The sequence below is a fragment of the Plodia interpunctella genome, chromosome 22 (genome assembly GCF_027563975.2).
Source record: "Plodia interpunctella isolate USDA-ARS_2022_Savannah chromosome 22, ilPloInte3.2, whole genome shotgun sequence".
Classification (NCBI taxonomy): domain Eukaryota; kingdom Metazoa; phylum Arthropoda; class Insecta; order Lepidoptera; family Pyralidae; genus Plodia; species Plodia interpunctella.
The window spans coordinates 1,543,016-1,558,627 of record NC_071315.1 but is presented as its reverse complement, the minus strand read 5'-3'; the positions used below and the strand labels follow the sequence as shown (position 1 = coordinate 1,558,627).

At 40.9% G+C, this 15,612-nt stretch overlaps 1 protein-coding gene across 3 annotated transcripts; it reads right to left on the bottom strand.

The window, feature by feature from the left end:
• Positions 1–60: 60 nt before the first annotated feature.
• On the bottom strand, positions 61–15,490 carry LOC128679616 (uncharacterized protein). Of its 3 annotated transcripts, none has more exons than XM_053761993.1 (12): positions 15,191–15,490; positions 14,845–15,035; positions 14,553–14,633; positions 14,112–14,192; positions 13,836–14,016; positions 13,088–13,175; positions 12,378–12,498; positions 11,353–11,496; positions 10,013–10,159; positions 3,105–3,271; positions 2,323–2,446; positions 61–1,603 (listed from the first exon to the last, which is right to left on the bottom strand). In XM_053761993.1, the coding sequence occupies exons 1-12, from the start codon at positions 15,318–15,320 to the stop codon at positions 1,355–1,357; spliced, it is 1,704 nt and encodes a 567-aa protein (XP_053617968.1). In that variant the 5' UTR covers positions 15,321–15,490; the 3' UTR covers positions 61–1,354. The 3 variants fall into 3 exon arrangements, with proteins under 3 accessions (XP_053617968.1, XP_053617965.1, XP_053617967.1); XM_053761990.2 differs by having other exon boundaries at positions 14,845–15,098; positions 15,191–15,488; XM_053761992.2 differs by having other exon boundaries at positions 12,378–12,447; positions 14,845–15,098; positions 15,191–15,486.
• Between the last annotated feature and the right edge of the window lie 122 nt (positions 15,491–15,612).

Below are 15,612 nucleotides of genomic sequence, written 5' to 3'. Positions count from 1 at the left end.
CCTAGAGGAATTTTTGTACAAGGAAACTTACCTATTTGTAGATGATAAAATAACAGAAGGTTGACTTTGATAAACATATTATATTATTTGCCTTAAGTTTATTGACATAAGTGACAGGGACACATTCTATTAGCGACCACATGTAAATATCTACAACAGGAAAACTCTTAAACAAAACTCATAACCTTACAACCAATAACTCATTTACATAATTATCGAGTAATTGGAAGAACACACATAGAGGACATTCCAATTGCTATTTGAGAGTAAAAATTAAAAGGTGTATTTCATAAAATCAATAACAAAAATGACACTTTAATTAAGCAATCTCATCATGCATCGTGTCTATCCGCAGTGAGACGCAGCTAACCAATCACAGTGCGTCATTGTGACGTGACGACAACAACTCCACAATGTGATTGGTTCACTGCGTCTCACTTCGAAATCTACTTCTGATTTTCAATTTTTTGTTCACATTAAAATACATTATGCTTTTTAGTTTTAAAATTGTGACGAATTATAATAAGATATTACGTCATACAAGTCAAAAATAGAAATCTGATTTGACTAGTTGATCTAATATTATAAGGAGAAAACCTTGGCGTTGTTCATAAAATCTAATTCTAAAGTATTAAAATGTTTTTTCATGTATTCAAATATTTTGACAATGAAAGAATGAGACAAAACATTAACACGTTGACTGCTAACAAAGACTAAGAAACTATTGCAATCAAATGGCATCTATCACATTTGATAAAGTTTTCCATACAACCAATTTTCAGGTCCAATACGGATATTCTCATACAAAATGGCAGATTGCGCCGGGCAGGTGATTAGAGACAAAAGGCGCTCTGTCTCATTAAAATATAATAAATATATTGGGACAAATCATACAGATTGAGCTAGCCCCAAAGTAAGTTCGAGACTTGTGTTATGGGATGCTAACTCAACGATACTATATTTTATAACAAATATATAAATAAACATCCAAGACCTGGGCCAATCAGAAAAATATCATTTTCCATCATGACCCGACCGGGGATCGAACCCGGGACCTATCGGTTCAGAGGCAAGCACTTTACCACTGCGCCACCGAGGTCGTCTATAGTTTCTTCTCATGTACGTGTATAATAATACACTCTGTCTACGACTGATAAAAAATAGGCATCAATGTTTTGGGAGTTAATGATTTCGAATTAACACCAATGGTCTGACAACTAGGGATGTCGACGACCGCGCGAAGTGGAGACGAAAAAGTACGAAAGCGAACTCTAGGCTCCGACGCTCAACGGCTGGGGAAGTAATCGGGAAAACGTCGAAAGATGTGATTTTGAATTAACTTGAAAAAATTAACCTAACTAAGCTTCAGACATTCTAAGACATTAGGTATCGTGTCACTTTTGTATTTACACAACATAGTTAACAAATTTCGTTTCTTTTCATTCGTTTTCGACGACTCCAGTTCGTAAAGAGTGCACAGGTTTATGAGTAAGCTTTCGTTGAGCCCCCTCTCCGGGTCTGAGTTGATAGCTTTTTGTAGGATAGCTATAGCTTCCTTCAGACGGCCCATATACAGGAGGCACACGGATAGGTTGTTTGCCACCTGGAAAAAATATTAAATTTGAAATGCAGTTTGTAAAAAAACTAGCTATTGCCCACAGCTTCGTATGTGACTAAAAATCCGTTTCCCGCGGGAATTGCAGAAAACCCGTTCTTAGTGCACCCCTAGGCTAGGAACCTACACACCAAATTTCAGCTTTCTACGCCCAGTAGTTTCGGCTGTGCCTTTTCCGTCAGTCAGTCACTCAGTAACGCAAGAGTTTTAGTATATATATATATATATATATATATATATATATATATATATATATATATATATATATATATATATATATATATATATATATATATGAGTATTTTTGTGGGAATAATAGATTGCGGTCCAGTTAAGGCCATCTGCCTGTGATCAAAAGGACTCAGGTTCGAATCCTACTCGTGCTACATTGTATACCAATCTGACTCGTGTATAGTTAGTTTTCATAGACCACCACTTGCTTAAGGTGAAGGGAAGCATCATGAGGAATCGTGCACACTGGTTGATGGCTTAAGTTGACTAGTGTGTATGCGACTACTTGCCACTAGCTCTCGTAATCAGATGTGATGTTTGACAAAGAAAATATATTAGAAGATTTGAATAAAATCTGACACCAGTATTAGCATTAAAACACGCGAAAAGAATAAATCAGATTACAGTAATATGCGTAACTAAAAATCGACTATATGAGGTACCTTTACAATAAATATTTGGCAGGTAACGCTTACCATAATATTGGTAGGCTCTTGGTCGGCGGCGCGCGCGAAGTTATTGTACGCGTCTTGATATTTCCCGCGGGCGATGTCTATGAGACCGAGGTCAACGTACTCCCGCACGTCGGGAGTGGGGCATCTGTGTGGAAAATCATGAAGCTACAACTTTTTGATTGATTTCATATATTGGTACCCCGTTATTCCAGGTTATATTCTACCTGTGTACCAAATTTCATAACAATCGGTAAAGTAAATTTTGCGTGTAAGAGCAACAAACATATATACATACTGTTTGTATGTCATCCATCGACACATATTATATATATAACCAATATATAAAACCAACACTGTTTAAATGAGCTTTTGGCATTTCTTCTCAGCAGTAGTTGTTCCCGAATACTAGTAGTTTGTAGCTTTGGTATTTAATTTAGAGTGTGACGTGAAAAAGTGCTTGCGAATGCCTAATTTCAGAATAAACGATTTGATTTTGATTTCGCATCATCTTGGCTGCTCACAAATGCAGCCGTTGTTCGCAAACCACATTGCAGCTGACCACCGCAGTGGTCACATGCCATGTGGCTGTCACTCTTCGCTTTCTGCTCTAGCCACATCATCTTGTCTGCTTGTCAACAGTCTCAAAGATAGAATCAACTCACAAATGCAGCCGGTTGTTCGCAAGCCACATTGCAGCTGACCACCGCAGTGGTCACATGCCATGAGGCCGTCACTCTTCGCTTGCTGCTCTAGCTTTACAACATAATGGCAGCTAAACTATAGTTAAAAATAATGATACTCACAAGTGCAGCCGCAGCTGGCGGCCCGCGGCGCAGCAGCCGGCCGCCGCGCGCTCGCGCCCGCCGAGCAGCGCCACGCGGCACTGCGCGCTGCTCAGCGCCCGCTTCAGCGCGACGCTGTCGCTCGTCTGCTCTAGATTCTGTAGGATCTTGGTTGCTAGACGATAGTCCTGTTCGTGTACAATATAGAGCGTTGTGATAATTTACTTAAATTACGGTCTCTTCAACCTATAATTTTGTAGCTTGTTGAGGAGTAATTACATTACATTATTGTTTGGTGGTGAGAAGCCTCCGGGCTTACCTGGCAAACACCGTACAGCTTCGCGCTCCTCGGGCTCCGCGTGGTGAGGGTATGCTAAGGCGCCTTCGATCTTCTTCTACCATGAGCGCACAAATCCACAGGCACTGGGTTGCATTTATACTCGAGTCGGATGGCCAGACACGATAATTGGTAGGATATTACGATTATCACTTATAGGTATTTTAGAGGGGCGTGCAACGCCGCTACTCAAGAGTCGCGTGCCGATCTAACACTTGTACTGAGGTTTCCCAAAAAACGCGCGGTGGTAGAGGGCGCGCGCGGGGGTCCAGGCGCAGAACCAATGGCGGATTGCTTTGCATATCCGGTAGTTGACCCGGAAGCCCGAGATCAACTCACCAATTATTTATATTTAGTTGTGTTGATTGAAAATAGTACATAGAATATATATTAGGCAAAAAAACAAAAAAAAAAAGAATCTGAAATACATATTCCGGTACGGAACATGCCGCTCACCTTAAAAGAATGTAATTCTTTTAACGATTATGTAAGTAATGAACTTCTTAACTTATCTAGGATATTAAATTATAGGAAATTAGAATAGTTTTCTGTTTTCTTGAAAACTACAGTTGAGCATTCGTAGAACAACTCTTAATTGAAAAATAATTTAAATTATTCAAAAGGAAGAGGGCAGATTTTGACTACCGCTCTTTTAAAAAATGTTTTTCCTGCCTGTAGGGTAACTACGCGGGTGATATTGTCAGAGCCGGGATGAAGCGCATGCACACGAGCCAGCTTCCACTGAAGTGGAGGAAGGTTATCATCGCGGACCACAACAATGGTTCCCTCACGAATAGGAGTACCGTGATTTCGATACCACTTACTCCGTTGTTGGAGTTCATGCAAGTATTCACTACTCCATCTTTTCCAAAAATGCTGAAAGCACTGTTGGACCCAGCGCCAACGGGGCAGACGTGCTGGGGGAATATCCGTCAAGGGAATATCCGGTAGGGCCGTAACAGGAGCACCGATCAAGAAATGAGCGGGTGTTAAGGGCAAGGGATCCGCAGGATCGGCACTTAACACACACAGAGGTCGCGAATTGAGGACAGCCTCGATTTGACATAGTAAAGTATGCATTTCGTCATACGTTTGTACTTGGGTACCTAACACACGAAAAAGATGGTGTTTAAAACTTTTCACACCCGCCTCGAACAGACCGCCGAAGTGGCTTGCGTAAGGAGGTTGGAAATGCCATGTCACCCCTTGTTGTAACGTATTGGATTGCAATACATGCTGAACTGAATCATTACGTAGAAATTGATATAAGTCCTTCAATTGATTATTGCATCCCACGAAATTTTTTCCACAATCTGAATAAATATCTGAACATAGACCACGGCGCGAAGTAAATCGGCGTAAGGCCGCTAAGAAGGCTTCGGTAGACAATTCCGATACAACTTCGAGATGTATTGCCTTAACTGACATACATACAAAGATTGAAACGTAACATTTAATGACTTTGGCATTGCGGACCTTATTGGCGCGAACGTAGAACGGGCCTGCATAGTCCACAGCTGTTTTCAAAAATGGACGCTCAGGTCTCAAGCGCGAAGCGGGCAAGGGTGCCATCATGGGCTGTGGATGTTCAGGACGTAAGCGAAAACAACGAAGGCATCGGTGAATGCGTTTACGAATAATGTCACGACTAGATAAAATCCAATATTTTTGTAAGAGGAAGTATTGAACTGTTTGAGGTCCAGCATGCAAATTTAAAATATGAGCGTTGTCAATTATTAAGAGCGTGAAGCTATGTTTTTTCGGTAAGATTAATTGATGTTTCGATTCATATGAAAGAAGCGATTTATGTAGGCGTCCACCGACACGCAAAAAATTATTATCATCTACAAAGGGATTGAGTCGCTTCAGCTGATTAGATGGAGCTTTCCCTTGAGAAATATTTTTAATATCATCTTGAAATGTGGACTGTTGAACGATGTAAATTAATCGGTTTAAGGCATGAGTATATTCTGGAACTGAAATATACTGTGCAAATAAAATACTTTTCTTGTTGACTTTGGCCTTTAAAATGCCATAGAAGCGAAATATGTACGCAGTGACACGCACTAATTTAGATAAAGTTGAAAACTTGTAGAATATGTCATTATCTTCGACGTATGATGAACTAGTGGCAGCTGAAGCTAAGGGTAGGTTACGCTTTTCTTCATTTGTAGGGGGAATTTCCCTTTGCGTCGGCCAGGTTCTAGGATCCTGTCGCAGCCATGAGGGACCATGAAACCACATCTCATTTTCTAAGAATGTTGACGGTAGCATACCACGTGATGGAGCATCAGCTGGATTATGAGCCGATGGAACGTGCCTCCAGTGCGAACTAGGAACTAAGGTAAGTATGTCACTCGTGCGATTAGAAACAAATATTTTCCATTCATAGGGTGGAGAACGTAACCAAGCCAATACAATCGACGAATCCGACCACGCGTGTACATTTGACATGTTTATGTTATAAACCCGGATGGTTTTATCTAACAAACGGGATAAGAGTAATGCCGCCATAAGTTCTAAACGCGGAATTGATAACCGCGGCGAAATAGGCGTAACTCGTGTTTTCGCAATCAGAAGATGAACGGTACTTACTCCATTATTGTCTGTAAGACGGAGATAAACGCATGCAGCATACGCACGTTCGGAAGCATCGGAAAAACCGTGAAGCTGCATATTACATGTTTCGAAAAAGACATGTCGAGGTATAGAAACGCGGGATAAGAGTGGCAACTCCTGTATGAAAGCAACCCAAGCATTTACGATATCGACCGGGGGGCGGTCATCCCATCCAACGCCGGAAAGCCAAAGTAACTGCATCAAATACTTTGCAAATACAGTTACAGGTGACAGCCAACCCATCGGGTCGTAAATCTTGGCAGTTTGAGAAAGTATTGTTCGCTTTGTGATTTTATTTGAATCGCATTGAATGCTAAATGTGAATTGGTCAGAGGGAGGGTCCCACTGCAATCCTAAAACCTTAGCTTGAGTATCTCTTTCCATGGGAGCGAAAGGAACGCTGTTTTGCCGCTCACCATAAGTTACTGGCGTTTGTACTGCAGTCAGTATCGCTGCGCAGTTGCTATGCCATTTACGTAACTGGAACCCAGCGGTGGCGCAAATGGAGATAAGTTCCTTCTGAAGTGCCAAAGCTTGGTCGTCGTTGTCAGCGCCTGAAATAACGTCATCAACGAAGACTTGATCCAACAGCACCGCAGATGCGTGAGGGAAACGCGAGGCTTCGTCATGAGCCAGCTGTTTAATTGTGCGAAGAGCTAAATAAGGTGATGCATTTACCCCAAAGGTGACAGTACATAGCCTATATTCCTTTATGGGCTCGTCGGGGGATTTGCGCCATAGGATGCGTTGAAAATCTCTGTCGGCCTCGTGAACTAGTATATTACGGTACATTTGTTTTATATCAGCCGTAAAGGCGATGCGATGTGTACGAAATTTTAAAATTATATCAACAATGTCCTGGTGTAACTTAGGACCGGTAAATAATTTTTCATTAAGTGAAATTCCACTCGCGGACTTACAACCAGCGTCGAAGACTACTCGAGTACGTGTGGTTTCACTGGACTCCTTCACCACGCAGTGATGAGGAATATAGTACACCTTACTTGGAACTGGCTTGGTTTCGACGGGCTCCATATGCTTAAGATCAAGGTATTCTTGTAAGCAATCATGATAGTCCGTCTTCAGCTTAGGGTTGCGTTCAAGTCGATTTTCTAATTTATGAAAACGAGCGAGAGCGATATCCCTAGATTCCCCAAGAGGTTGGGAATCAGGTTTGAAAGGGAGATAAACCACATAACGTCCGGTCACGTCACGAGTGTGTGTGGCTTCATAAAAGGATTCGCATAAACGTTCATCGGGCGTGAGAGTTTTTTCTTCAGATAATGACTCAAGTTCCCAAAACCTTTTTAAATCGCCGTCATTGTAGAATGAACTAGCGCAGGCTTGAATGGGGGATGCGGTGGTAGACTCGCAAGTGAGTTGTCCTAGTAATAGGTAACCGAAGATACTGTTTATAGCTATCGGAGTGCCCGGCGAACCGCTTATTACATTGCCTAGTAGTATGTGGGATAGTATATCCGCTCCTATTAGCATCTCAACCGGTTGCGGTGTGTGAAAGGTCGGATCAGCTAATTTTAAATTGTTAATATGTGTCCAACCACTGTAGGGTAATTTTACACTGGGCATATTTGAAATTAATTTCGGTAAAATTAATGCTTGTACCGGTATGGAGGGTTGTTCGGCATTGACAGGGGTCAAACACAACGAAACACTTCCCTTAGGTTGTACTGGACGGTCTGTCCCTATCCCAAACACCGGTATGTTTACATTATGACGTTCTAATCCTAAGCGCTGCACGCATGCCTCCGTAATAAACGACGCTTGACTGCCGGTATCGATCATGCATCGAATGGTAGCACGCTTTTGCATGTCCACCCATACATCGACGCGTGCGGTTGATAGTAGAACGGTATTTACACGCACTGCGGGCCCATTGGATAACGCACACAACCTAGGTGTCGAGTGGTCGACGGCCGACAACATAGCACAAGACTGGTCCGAACTAGAAATTGAGTGAGGAGGAGTAACCGTCTCCTGCGCAACGGGAGAGAGTGAGACAACATTACTATCCACTTTTGTGAAATGAATTAAACTATGGTGGCGTTTAAAACATGTTCGACAAACGAAGTTCGATTTGCATTGACCTATTTCATGACCCGAAAATAAACAATTCGAACAAATGTCTTTATTTTTTATAAATGAGTATCTATCGCGTGGCGATAAGTTCAAAAAATCCGAACATTTTGTTATGACGTGTGGAGCGTTGCAATACAAACAATTTTTCACCTTATTGCCGTTAGCCGAAGGCTGTGAATTGCCTGTGTTGTCCGACTTGACATTAGCTACCAACGCTCGGCGGGCGTAGGCATCGCCGTGGCTAGTGGAGTTGCCGGTAGATGGCGCTCCACTACGTGGTTCACGTGGTTGCTGTTTCGAAACCGAATTGAATTTTTTCTTAAATGGGGCGTTACTATTACTATTGACATCTACCATTCCCACTGCCGAGAGTTCTCGTTCGAGAAAATTAATTAATCTTGACACAGAAGGTATATCGCATGGCCTTGTTAAAGATAACTCGAAACGTTTACGAATAGGACTCGGTATTTTACGCAACAAAATATTTAATAATAAAAAATTCCATTCCTCGACGGGAAATTGCATCATTTCTAAAGCTTTAGTATTTTCTTGAAAAACATTTAAAAAATTACGAAGACTTGCATAATTATCCGCACAAGTTTCCATATCTAATATTCGATCGAGATGTTTTGATGCAATTGCTCGTTTATTTTCGTATCGAGAAACGAGAGCATTCCACGCAATGCGATAATTCTCATCGGTAATAGGTATGGATTTGATGAGATTAAACGGTTCTTGTTTTAAAGTAAGAAGTAGGTATCGAAACTTCTCCGCATCCGTGTAGGAATCATTGTTGTGGACTAGAGATTTAAACAAATCGCAAAATGACGGCCAATCCGTTGTTTCGCCCGAGAAAGACGGTAGCGGCAACTTGGGGAGTTTTGGCTGACTACTGGCGTTAGACATCGATGTATTGATGAACGATCGATTCGCGCGCCTGGCTTCATCATCACTTTGCTTTAAAGAATTGATATTTCCTAAAATAGCGTAATACAATTCATTGAAATTACTACGAATTCTCAACTGTTCGTCCTTATTGAATTTCTCGGAATTTATCAAACTTTTTTCTATTTTGGACTGAATTTTGAGGAATCTCCTTTGTATAGGAATTATATCCTTCACTCTTGCCCTGAAATTTTGTTCATTAACAGGGAAGAACTCTAATGTTTGTTTTAATTCGTCTAAAATAATTTCTCTTTCAAACAAATCTTGTTCCGCCATATTGGAAAACGGGAGAAATATAGAAATCTAGATGGAATCTAACCAACACAACTTGAAAATAAATACAAATCCGGCTCGTAAGAACCAAATTTATGGTGAGAAGCCTCCGGGCTTACCTGGCAAACACCGTACAGCTTCGCGCTCCTCGGGCTCCGCGTGGTGAGGGTATGCTAAGGCGCCTTCGATCTTCTTCTACCATGAGCGCACAAATCCACAGGCACTGGGTTGCATTTATACTCGAGTCGGATGGCCAGACACGATAATTGGTAGGATATTACGATTATCACTTATAGGTATTTTAGAGGGGCGTGCAACGCCGCTACTCAAGAGTCGCGTGCCGATCTAACACTTGTACTGAGGTTTCCCAAAAAACGCGCGGTGGTAGAGGGCGCGCGCGGGGGTCCAGGCGCAGAACCAATGGCGGATTGCTTTGCATATCCGGTAGTTGACCCGGAAGCCCGAGATCAACTCACCAATTATTTATATTTAGTTGTGTTGATTGAAAATAGTACATAGAATATATATTAGGCAAAAAACAAAAAAAAAAGAATCTGAAATACATATTCCGGTACGGAACATTTGGTTAGGTTAGTCTGTTTGTATGTATCACTATGTATAACTACGCATTTTGACGCGTACATATGTGTGTACAAACCTTCAAAACAATAGCGCAGTTGACAATAGAGTGTAGAACCCTGACCTCCCTCCCGGACCAGAGACGCAACGACTCAGTTTTATCTTGCTCCGACGTGATGATTCCGGTGCCATCTTCCGTCTTGCCTTCTTTGAGATTTGACAACATCTGTACAAACACATATATATATATATATATATATATATATATATATATATATATATATATGTATATATATATATATATAATAAATAAATATTAGGATAAATCACACAGATTGAGCTAGCCCCAAAGTAAGTTTGTGGCGACATCTACCACGCCACATGCACAACGGCGCAGATGTAAAAAGCCGACCAAACGCAACGAATAACAAGCCACACAAGTGATCCAGGACACTACGGACAGATGGCATGACGGTCGACTCACTATGGACAGCTAACAAGCCTAGACCGCGCAGACAGTGCGTTTTCGATTGGAAGCATACATACAACCACCGACAGTACACCGTCTGTCGCGTGCGATTCCCCAGGCGCTACACCTAGCCTGGCGGGAATATCTTCCCTTTGTGGCGGTCGAGCATAATCACCTAGCTCCCGCTACAAGTTCTATACTTGTGTTATGGGATACTAACTCAACGATACTATATTTTATAACATATACATATATAGATAAACATCCAAGACCCGGGCCAATCAGAAAAAGATCATTTTCCATCATGACCCGACCGAGGATCGAACCCGGGACCTCTCGGTTCAGAGGCAAGCACTTTACCACTGCGCCACCGAGGTCGTCAAATACAAATTCAGCATATAGGTACACATCTTACCGTAACCCGACCCCATTACTCTATTATTTTGACGCACATCGACGAACGTCTAGTGGTTTTCAATTCAATTTGTGCGTTATTGTTTTATTTTAAAAAAAGTTATTCAAATTTCAATCAACCGCAATACAAAACTCATACACGAACCCCGATCTCCGAAACTACTGAACCAAAGATTTTGAAAAAAAAAAAAAACGATTTATTAATGTAAATTACAGGAAAATCTACAGAAAAATATAAATTGTACGTAGTCAGGTCACGCGAGATCGACACGCATTTGATCCGTTTTTATTTTCTTATCTTTACTGTCATTTCATTTGTCTAATAGAAAACTAACCTTTGCTCGAGGCTTCGCCCGCGTAAATTTTCCGGGATGAATGAAGGACATAGGGTACCTACCCTATGTCCTTCTCCATACTTCAAACTACACGTATGCAAAGTTTCAAGACGATTGGTTGAGTAGATAGAGCGTGAAGATAGAACGGCTTGAACGGAATTGGGGGAGTTTTTGTCCAGCAGTAAAAAAAATGATATTTACCGTCTGTATAATATCCAACATAGCATACAGCCTATCCAAAGACTGCTCAGGCTTCCCCACGTGCCCCGGTAACTCAGCGATCAGAAGCCGCAGGGCAAACGGAACTAGACTGCCGGTTCGATTCTCGTACGTGTCCGGGTAGAACTGTAATACAATAATTAAATAAGTTTTTTTTTTTTAATGTAATTTTTGACATAAGCTTTCATTTTCGTCACATAGATCATGCCTCAAATGAGAGACAAAAAAATATCAGATCCAGATTGATCATCAATCCGACTCACGTATAGTAGTTTGCGTCGACCACTGCTTTCTTTCGGTGAAGGGAAACCTATACTTTAACTTGTGTGTGAAATGGTGAAGGCAATGGCAAACCTCTCGTTAAAATTTCTAATTAATAGTGCCAACAAAGTCATTTTTTCTCTTTCATCTTCATGTGTTTTCAACTTTATTGTGTATTCAACGCCGCGAAGCCAGGTAGTGTAAAATTTGAAGATTCGACTATGATTCTACAGCCGGTCGCCTGCCTGATCACCGATTGTCAAGCCTCCTTGGGAATGCTATTGTTGCCTAAGCTACAACGCTTTATGGAACATTATCGTCTTGTTGACTGATAGTGAGGTAACTGACTCATCGCTTTGTACGACATATGTTTAGTCTTATTCTAGGGTGGAGCCACAAGCCTCTGTCTGACATGAAATAGTTACAGTATGTCAAGGAAGTGAAGAAAACGGATTGTTGACGAACAAAAATTTGCCATTGCAATACCAAATATAATGGTCTGAAAATTGGAAACAACCTTCAGTCATGAGGAATACCACTATGAAGATATTAATTTTTTTAGAAGAGGCAAGCACTTTACCACTGCGCCACCGAAGTCGTCGAATGTGTAGTCTCTTGCAATGTCTAATGTCTTAAATAGTCCAGTCTCACAATGTCTAGTGTCTTAAAAAGTCCAGTGTCAAAACGTCCATTTCCTAAAACGTTCAGTGCTTCCAGAATGAAAGGGTTACAGGAATATCGCTAACCTGATAGAACATGTCTGGTTTGCTGAAGTCCCCAAATGGTTCGGCTTCCTTCACCAGCGGATCGTTTAGCCTGGAGTTAAATAGATGCATAACTCTCTCATATTCTTCTTTACATTCGGCGCTGTGAGGCCGCGAAGCCGGGAATCAACGTATTACAAGAAATTAGCGTAAACATGCGATCCTGCGATTGTAATTACAATCGCATAATTTCAGATGTTATAGTATTTCTCAAAAAGCTACAACAAACAAGCATTTCAGAACGACGACTGCTGAGAAAAAATGCCGAAACTAATTTATATAGTTCTATGGTACCTTTACATTTTTTTTTTCTAATGGTAGAACAAATCAACACAAACGCGTCAAACGTACGAAGTTATATGAAAAATACAGTTATGTTAATATACTTTTATGCCAAAAAAATATTATTGACTGTCTACAAATCAACTTGGGGCAAAAATATTTTTTTTGTATGCATGTTTGTAAGCGATAACTTTCGAACCATTGGTCTGATTTTGATGAAATTTATAATGTATGTAGGATCTGTCAATAGAATGTTCCAGTTCGTGGGTAATCAAAATCGGTTAGGTCGTTTTTGAAATATTGGCAATTTTGTAAAAACTCATCAAATTTTTTTGTGTTCGCGAGGTCTAAGTTCGCGGCGAACAACTAGTGAACAACGTAATTATGCAAAGAGAATGGATCTCACATACCTGATCCTCAACAGAACAGCAAAGCGAGTGAGCCACAACTGTAAACTGCGGGGCGTGTGCTTTGATGGCCGATGCATGCGGCCGGCACCTGCAGCAGGGAGATTAATCAAGCTACAATTTACTAGACGTTGCCCGGGGCTTCGCTCTCGTGGGAATTTTGAGATAAAATATAGCCTGTAGCAATCTTGGATAATGTACCTTTCTAATGGTGATAGAATTTTTGAAATCAGTTCGGTAGTTTCGGAGATTACCCCCCCTCAAATATACAAACTCACAAACGCTTACCTCTTTATAATAATAGTATACATTTATTTTATCAGACATCCATACTAATATTATAAAGAGAAAAGATTGGTAGTTTATAATGAATAAACTTTAATGATAATTACTGGACCGATTTTGATGAAATTTAGCACAGAGAGTGACGAAACCTTCAGGAGTAACGTAGGCTACTGTGTTTTAATGATTTAAAATGGCGTTTAATGGCGTTCCACTTGTAAATAATACAATAAATTGATTTTGGAAGTTAGGGGAAGTAATTTGCGCATAACATATAACATGTGGTTCCGCCTTAGTATTACTCCATATCCCACCATATTAATGTCGTACGAGGCGACTAAGATCGACTATGAGACCTCATAGCCTAGGAAGCTGATAGTCAACAATATAATTCCCAAGGAGAGTCGCCGTCAAGCAGGCAGTTGTAAAATCAAAGCCGAATCCTTAAAACTCGTCACACTCATCTCACCCTGAGTAACATTAGTGAGCAGCACAGTGGTGAGGTTGACAGCCGCGCGCAGACAGCCAGTGCGCAGCAGCTCCCGCAGCCCGGCCTCGTCGCGGCTCACGTGCTCCGCGCGGACCACAGCGCGGGCTCCCGCTGAACTCACTCCCAGGTGCTTCACTGCCACCTCTTGGAGGGCGTCAGGCTGTGGTGAGAATTACAGCATAGATATTAGACTTTAATACATAATACATATTCTTACCTCTGGTCTACTTTTAAAGTACAATGTGATTTTCTTACCAATTCCTCCTCAAGAACCAATCCGGGCATTGTTAATACTTCTCTTTCAGGAAAGAATGAGCCTTTAGGTGATGATTGTGCCTGTAATTTTTTTTAAATAAGTGTCTATAACAAACTGAAATTTATATAATGATATTTGTAGATGTGGTTGCAAATTACAAACGGAACAAATATCTGGCTATGCTACTCCAGCTTGGCCCTGACAGAAGGGGCAAACCCAAGAAGTGCTGCCTTGCTCTTGTCAGGCATGATATGTGTGATAATGATCTGACGACTAGGGATGCCGACGACCGTTCAAAGTGGAAATGACAAAGTAGGTAAATGGATCTTGGGCTCCGACACTCATTGAATCTTGTACAAGGCTACTAATGCAATTAGAATTGCTCATTCCATCAGGCTCAGGCAGACATTACTGCATAGTAATATTCTCAGTTGCTTTACCTTAATGAGGGTCTTTTTAGCTTCATCATTAGGGATCCAGGCATCTCTTCTCCTGTCAGCTTCTTTATCCACTGGCTGGTTCTGAAATAATTATAAGTCATATATTATTATGTACAAAAAGTGTCTCAAAGCTCCAATATTATAAGAACAGGCACAAAAAGTATTGTGGGAATTTTTCAGGTTGTATATCTCTGTGTATCATGTACCCAATATATGTATAGAAAGTAGACTTATCCATTTGGAGTGATCTAAATGTATATATGTTATCAGAAGGCAACTTATTTAAATTTACCTTTAAACTTAGACCATCCAGGGCATCTGTAATCACTGAAGGATTGACCAAGTTACTTTTTCCAGACCCAATTTGTGGTTCAGGGCCTATAGTATCGAAAAACGTTGACGGATCGGGCAGACTGGTCGCTGGTACGGCTGTAGCGCTACTCACAGTAGGAATAACGTTAGTAAACTGCATTTCTTGGGTCGCTGAATGGGTAAAAGACACAGTCATATTTTGAGCAAAAAGCGCACTGCCTGTTGTTTTTATATCTGTACGGAAGAAGTGAAGATTACATTTTATTATTATTCAATTTTGTAGAGTTCACTGAGTCAATTAAGTGAAATTTGTAAATTAATATTACCTTCGCCGTCTCCCAGATAAACGCTTTGTATCATGTCTGACGGCGATGTTCCTATTTCATCAAAAAACTGAGAAACGGGCGGCGTTTCCGTGTCCCCAAAATATTGACTAAGAGACGGTTTATTATCCATTTGCAGTGTTTTACTGATTATTTATTTCTTATCACCAAATCAATCCAATACCTACTCTTTGACATAGAGGAGGCAAAAGTTCTAGCCCATACAGCCAAGTCTTTTGTTATTTTTTTTTGTTTTTCAATAAAAGTGGCTATGGTCCACTGAAGAATAAATAAGGGTGAGCCACGTCTGTATTGGTATAAAGCGACCGTGTGACGTATAAATAAAATGTCACAATGACATCCTATTCGTTGTGAAATGAAATGACGTTTGTTACTACTGGCAAGACTAGCAACTGGCAATATGG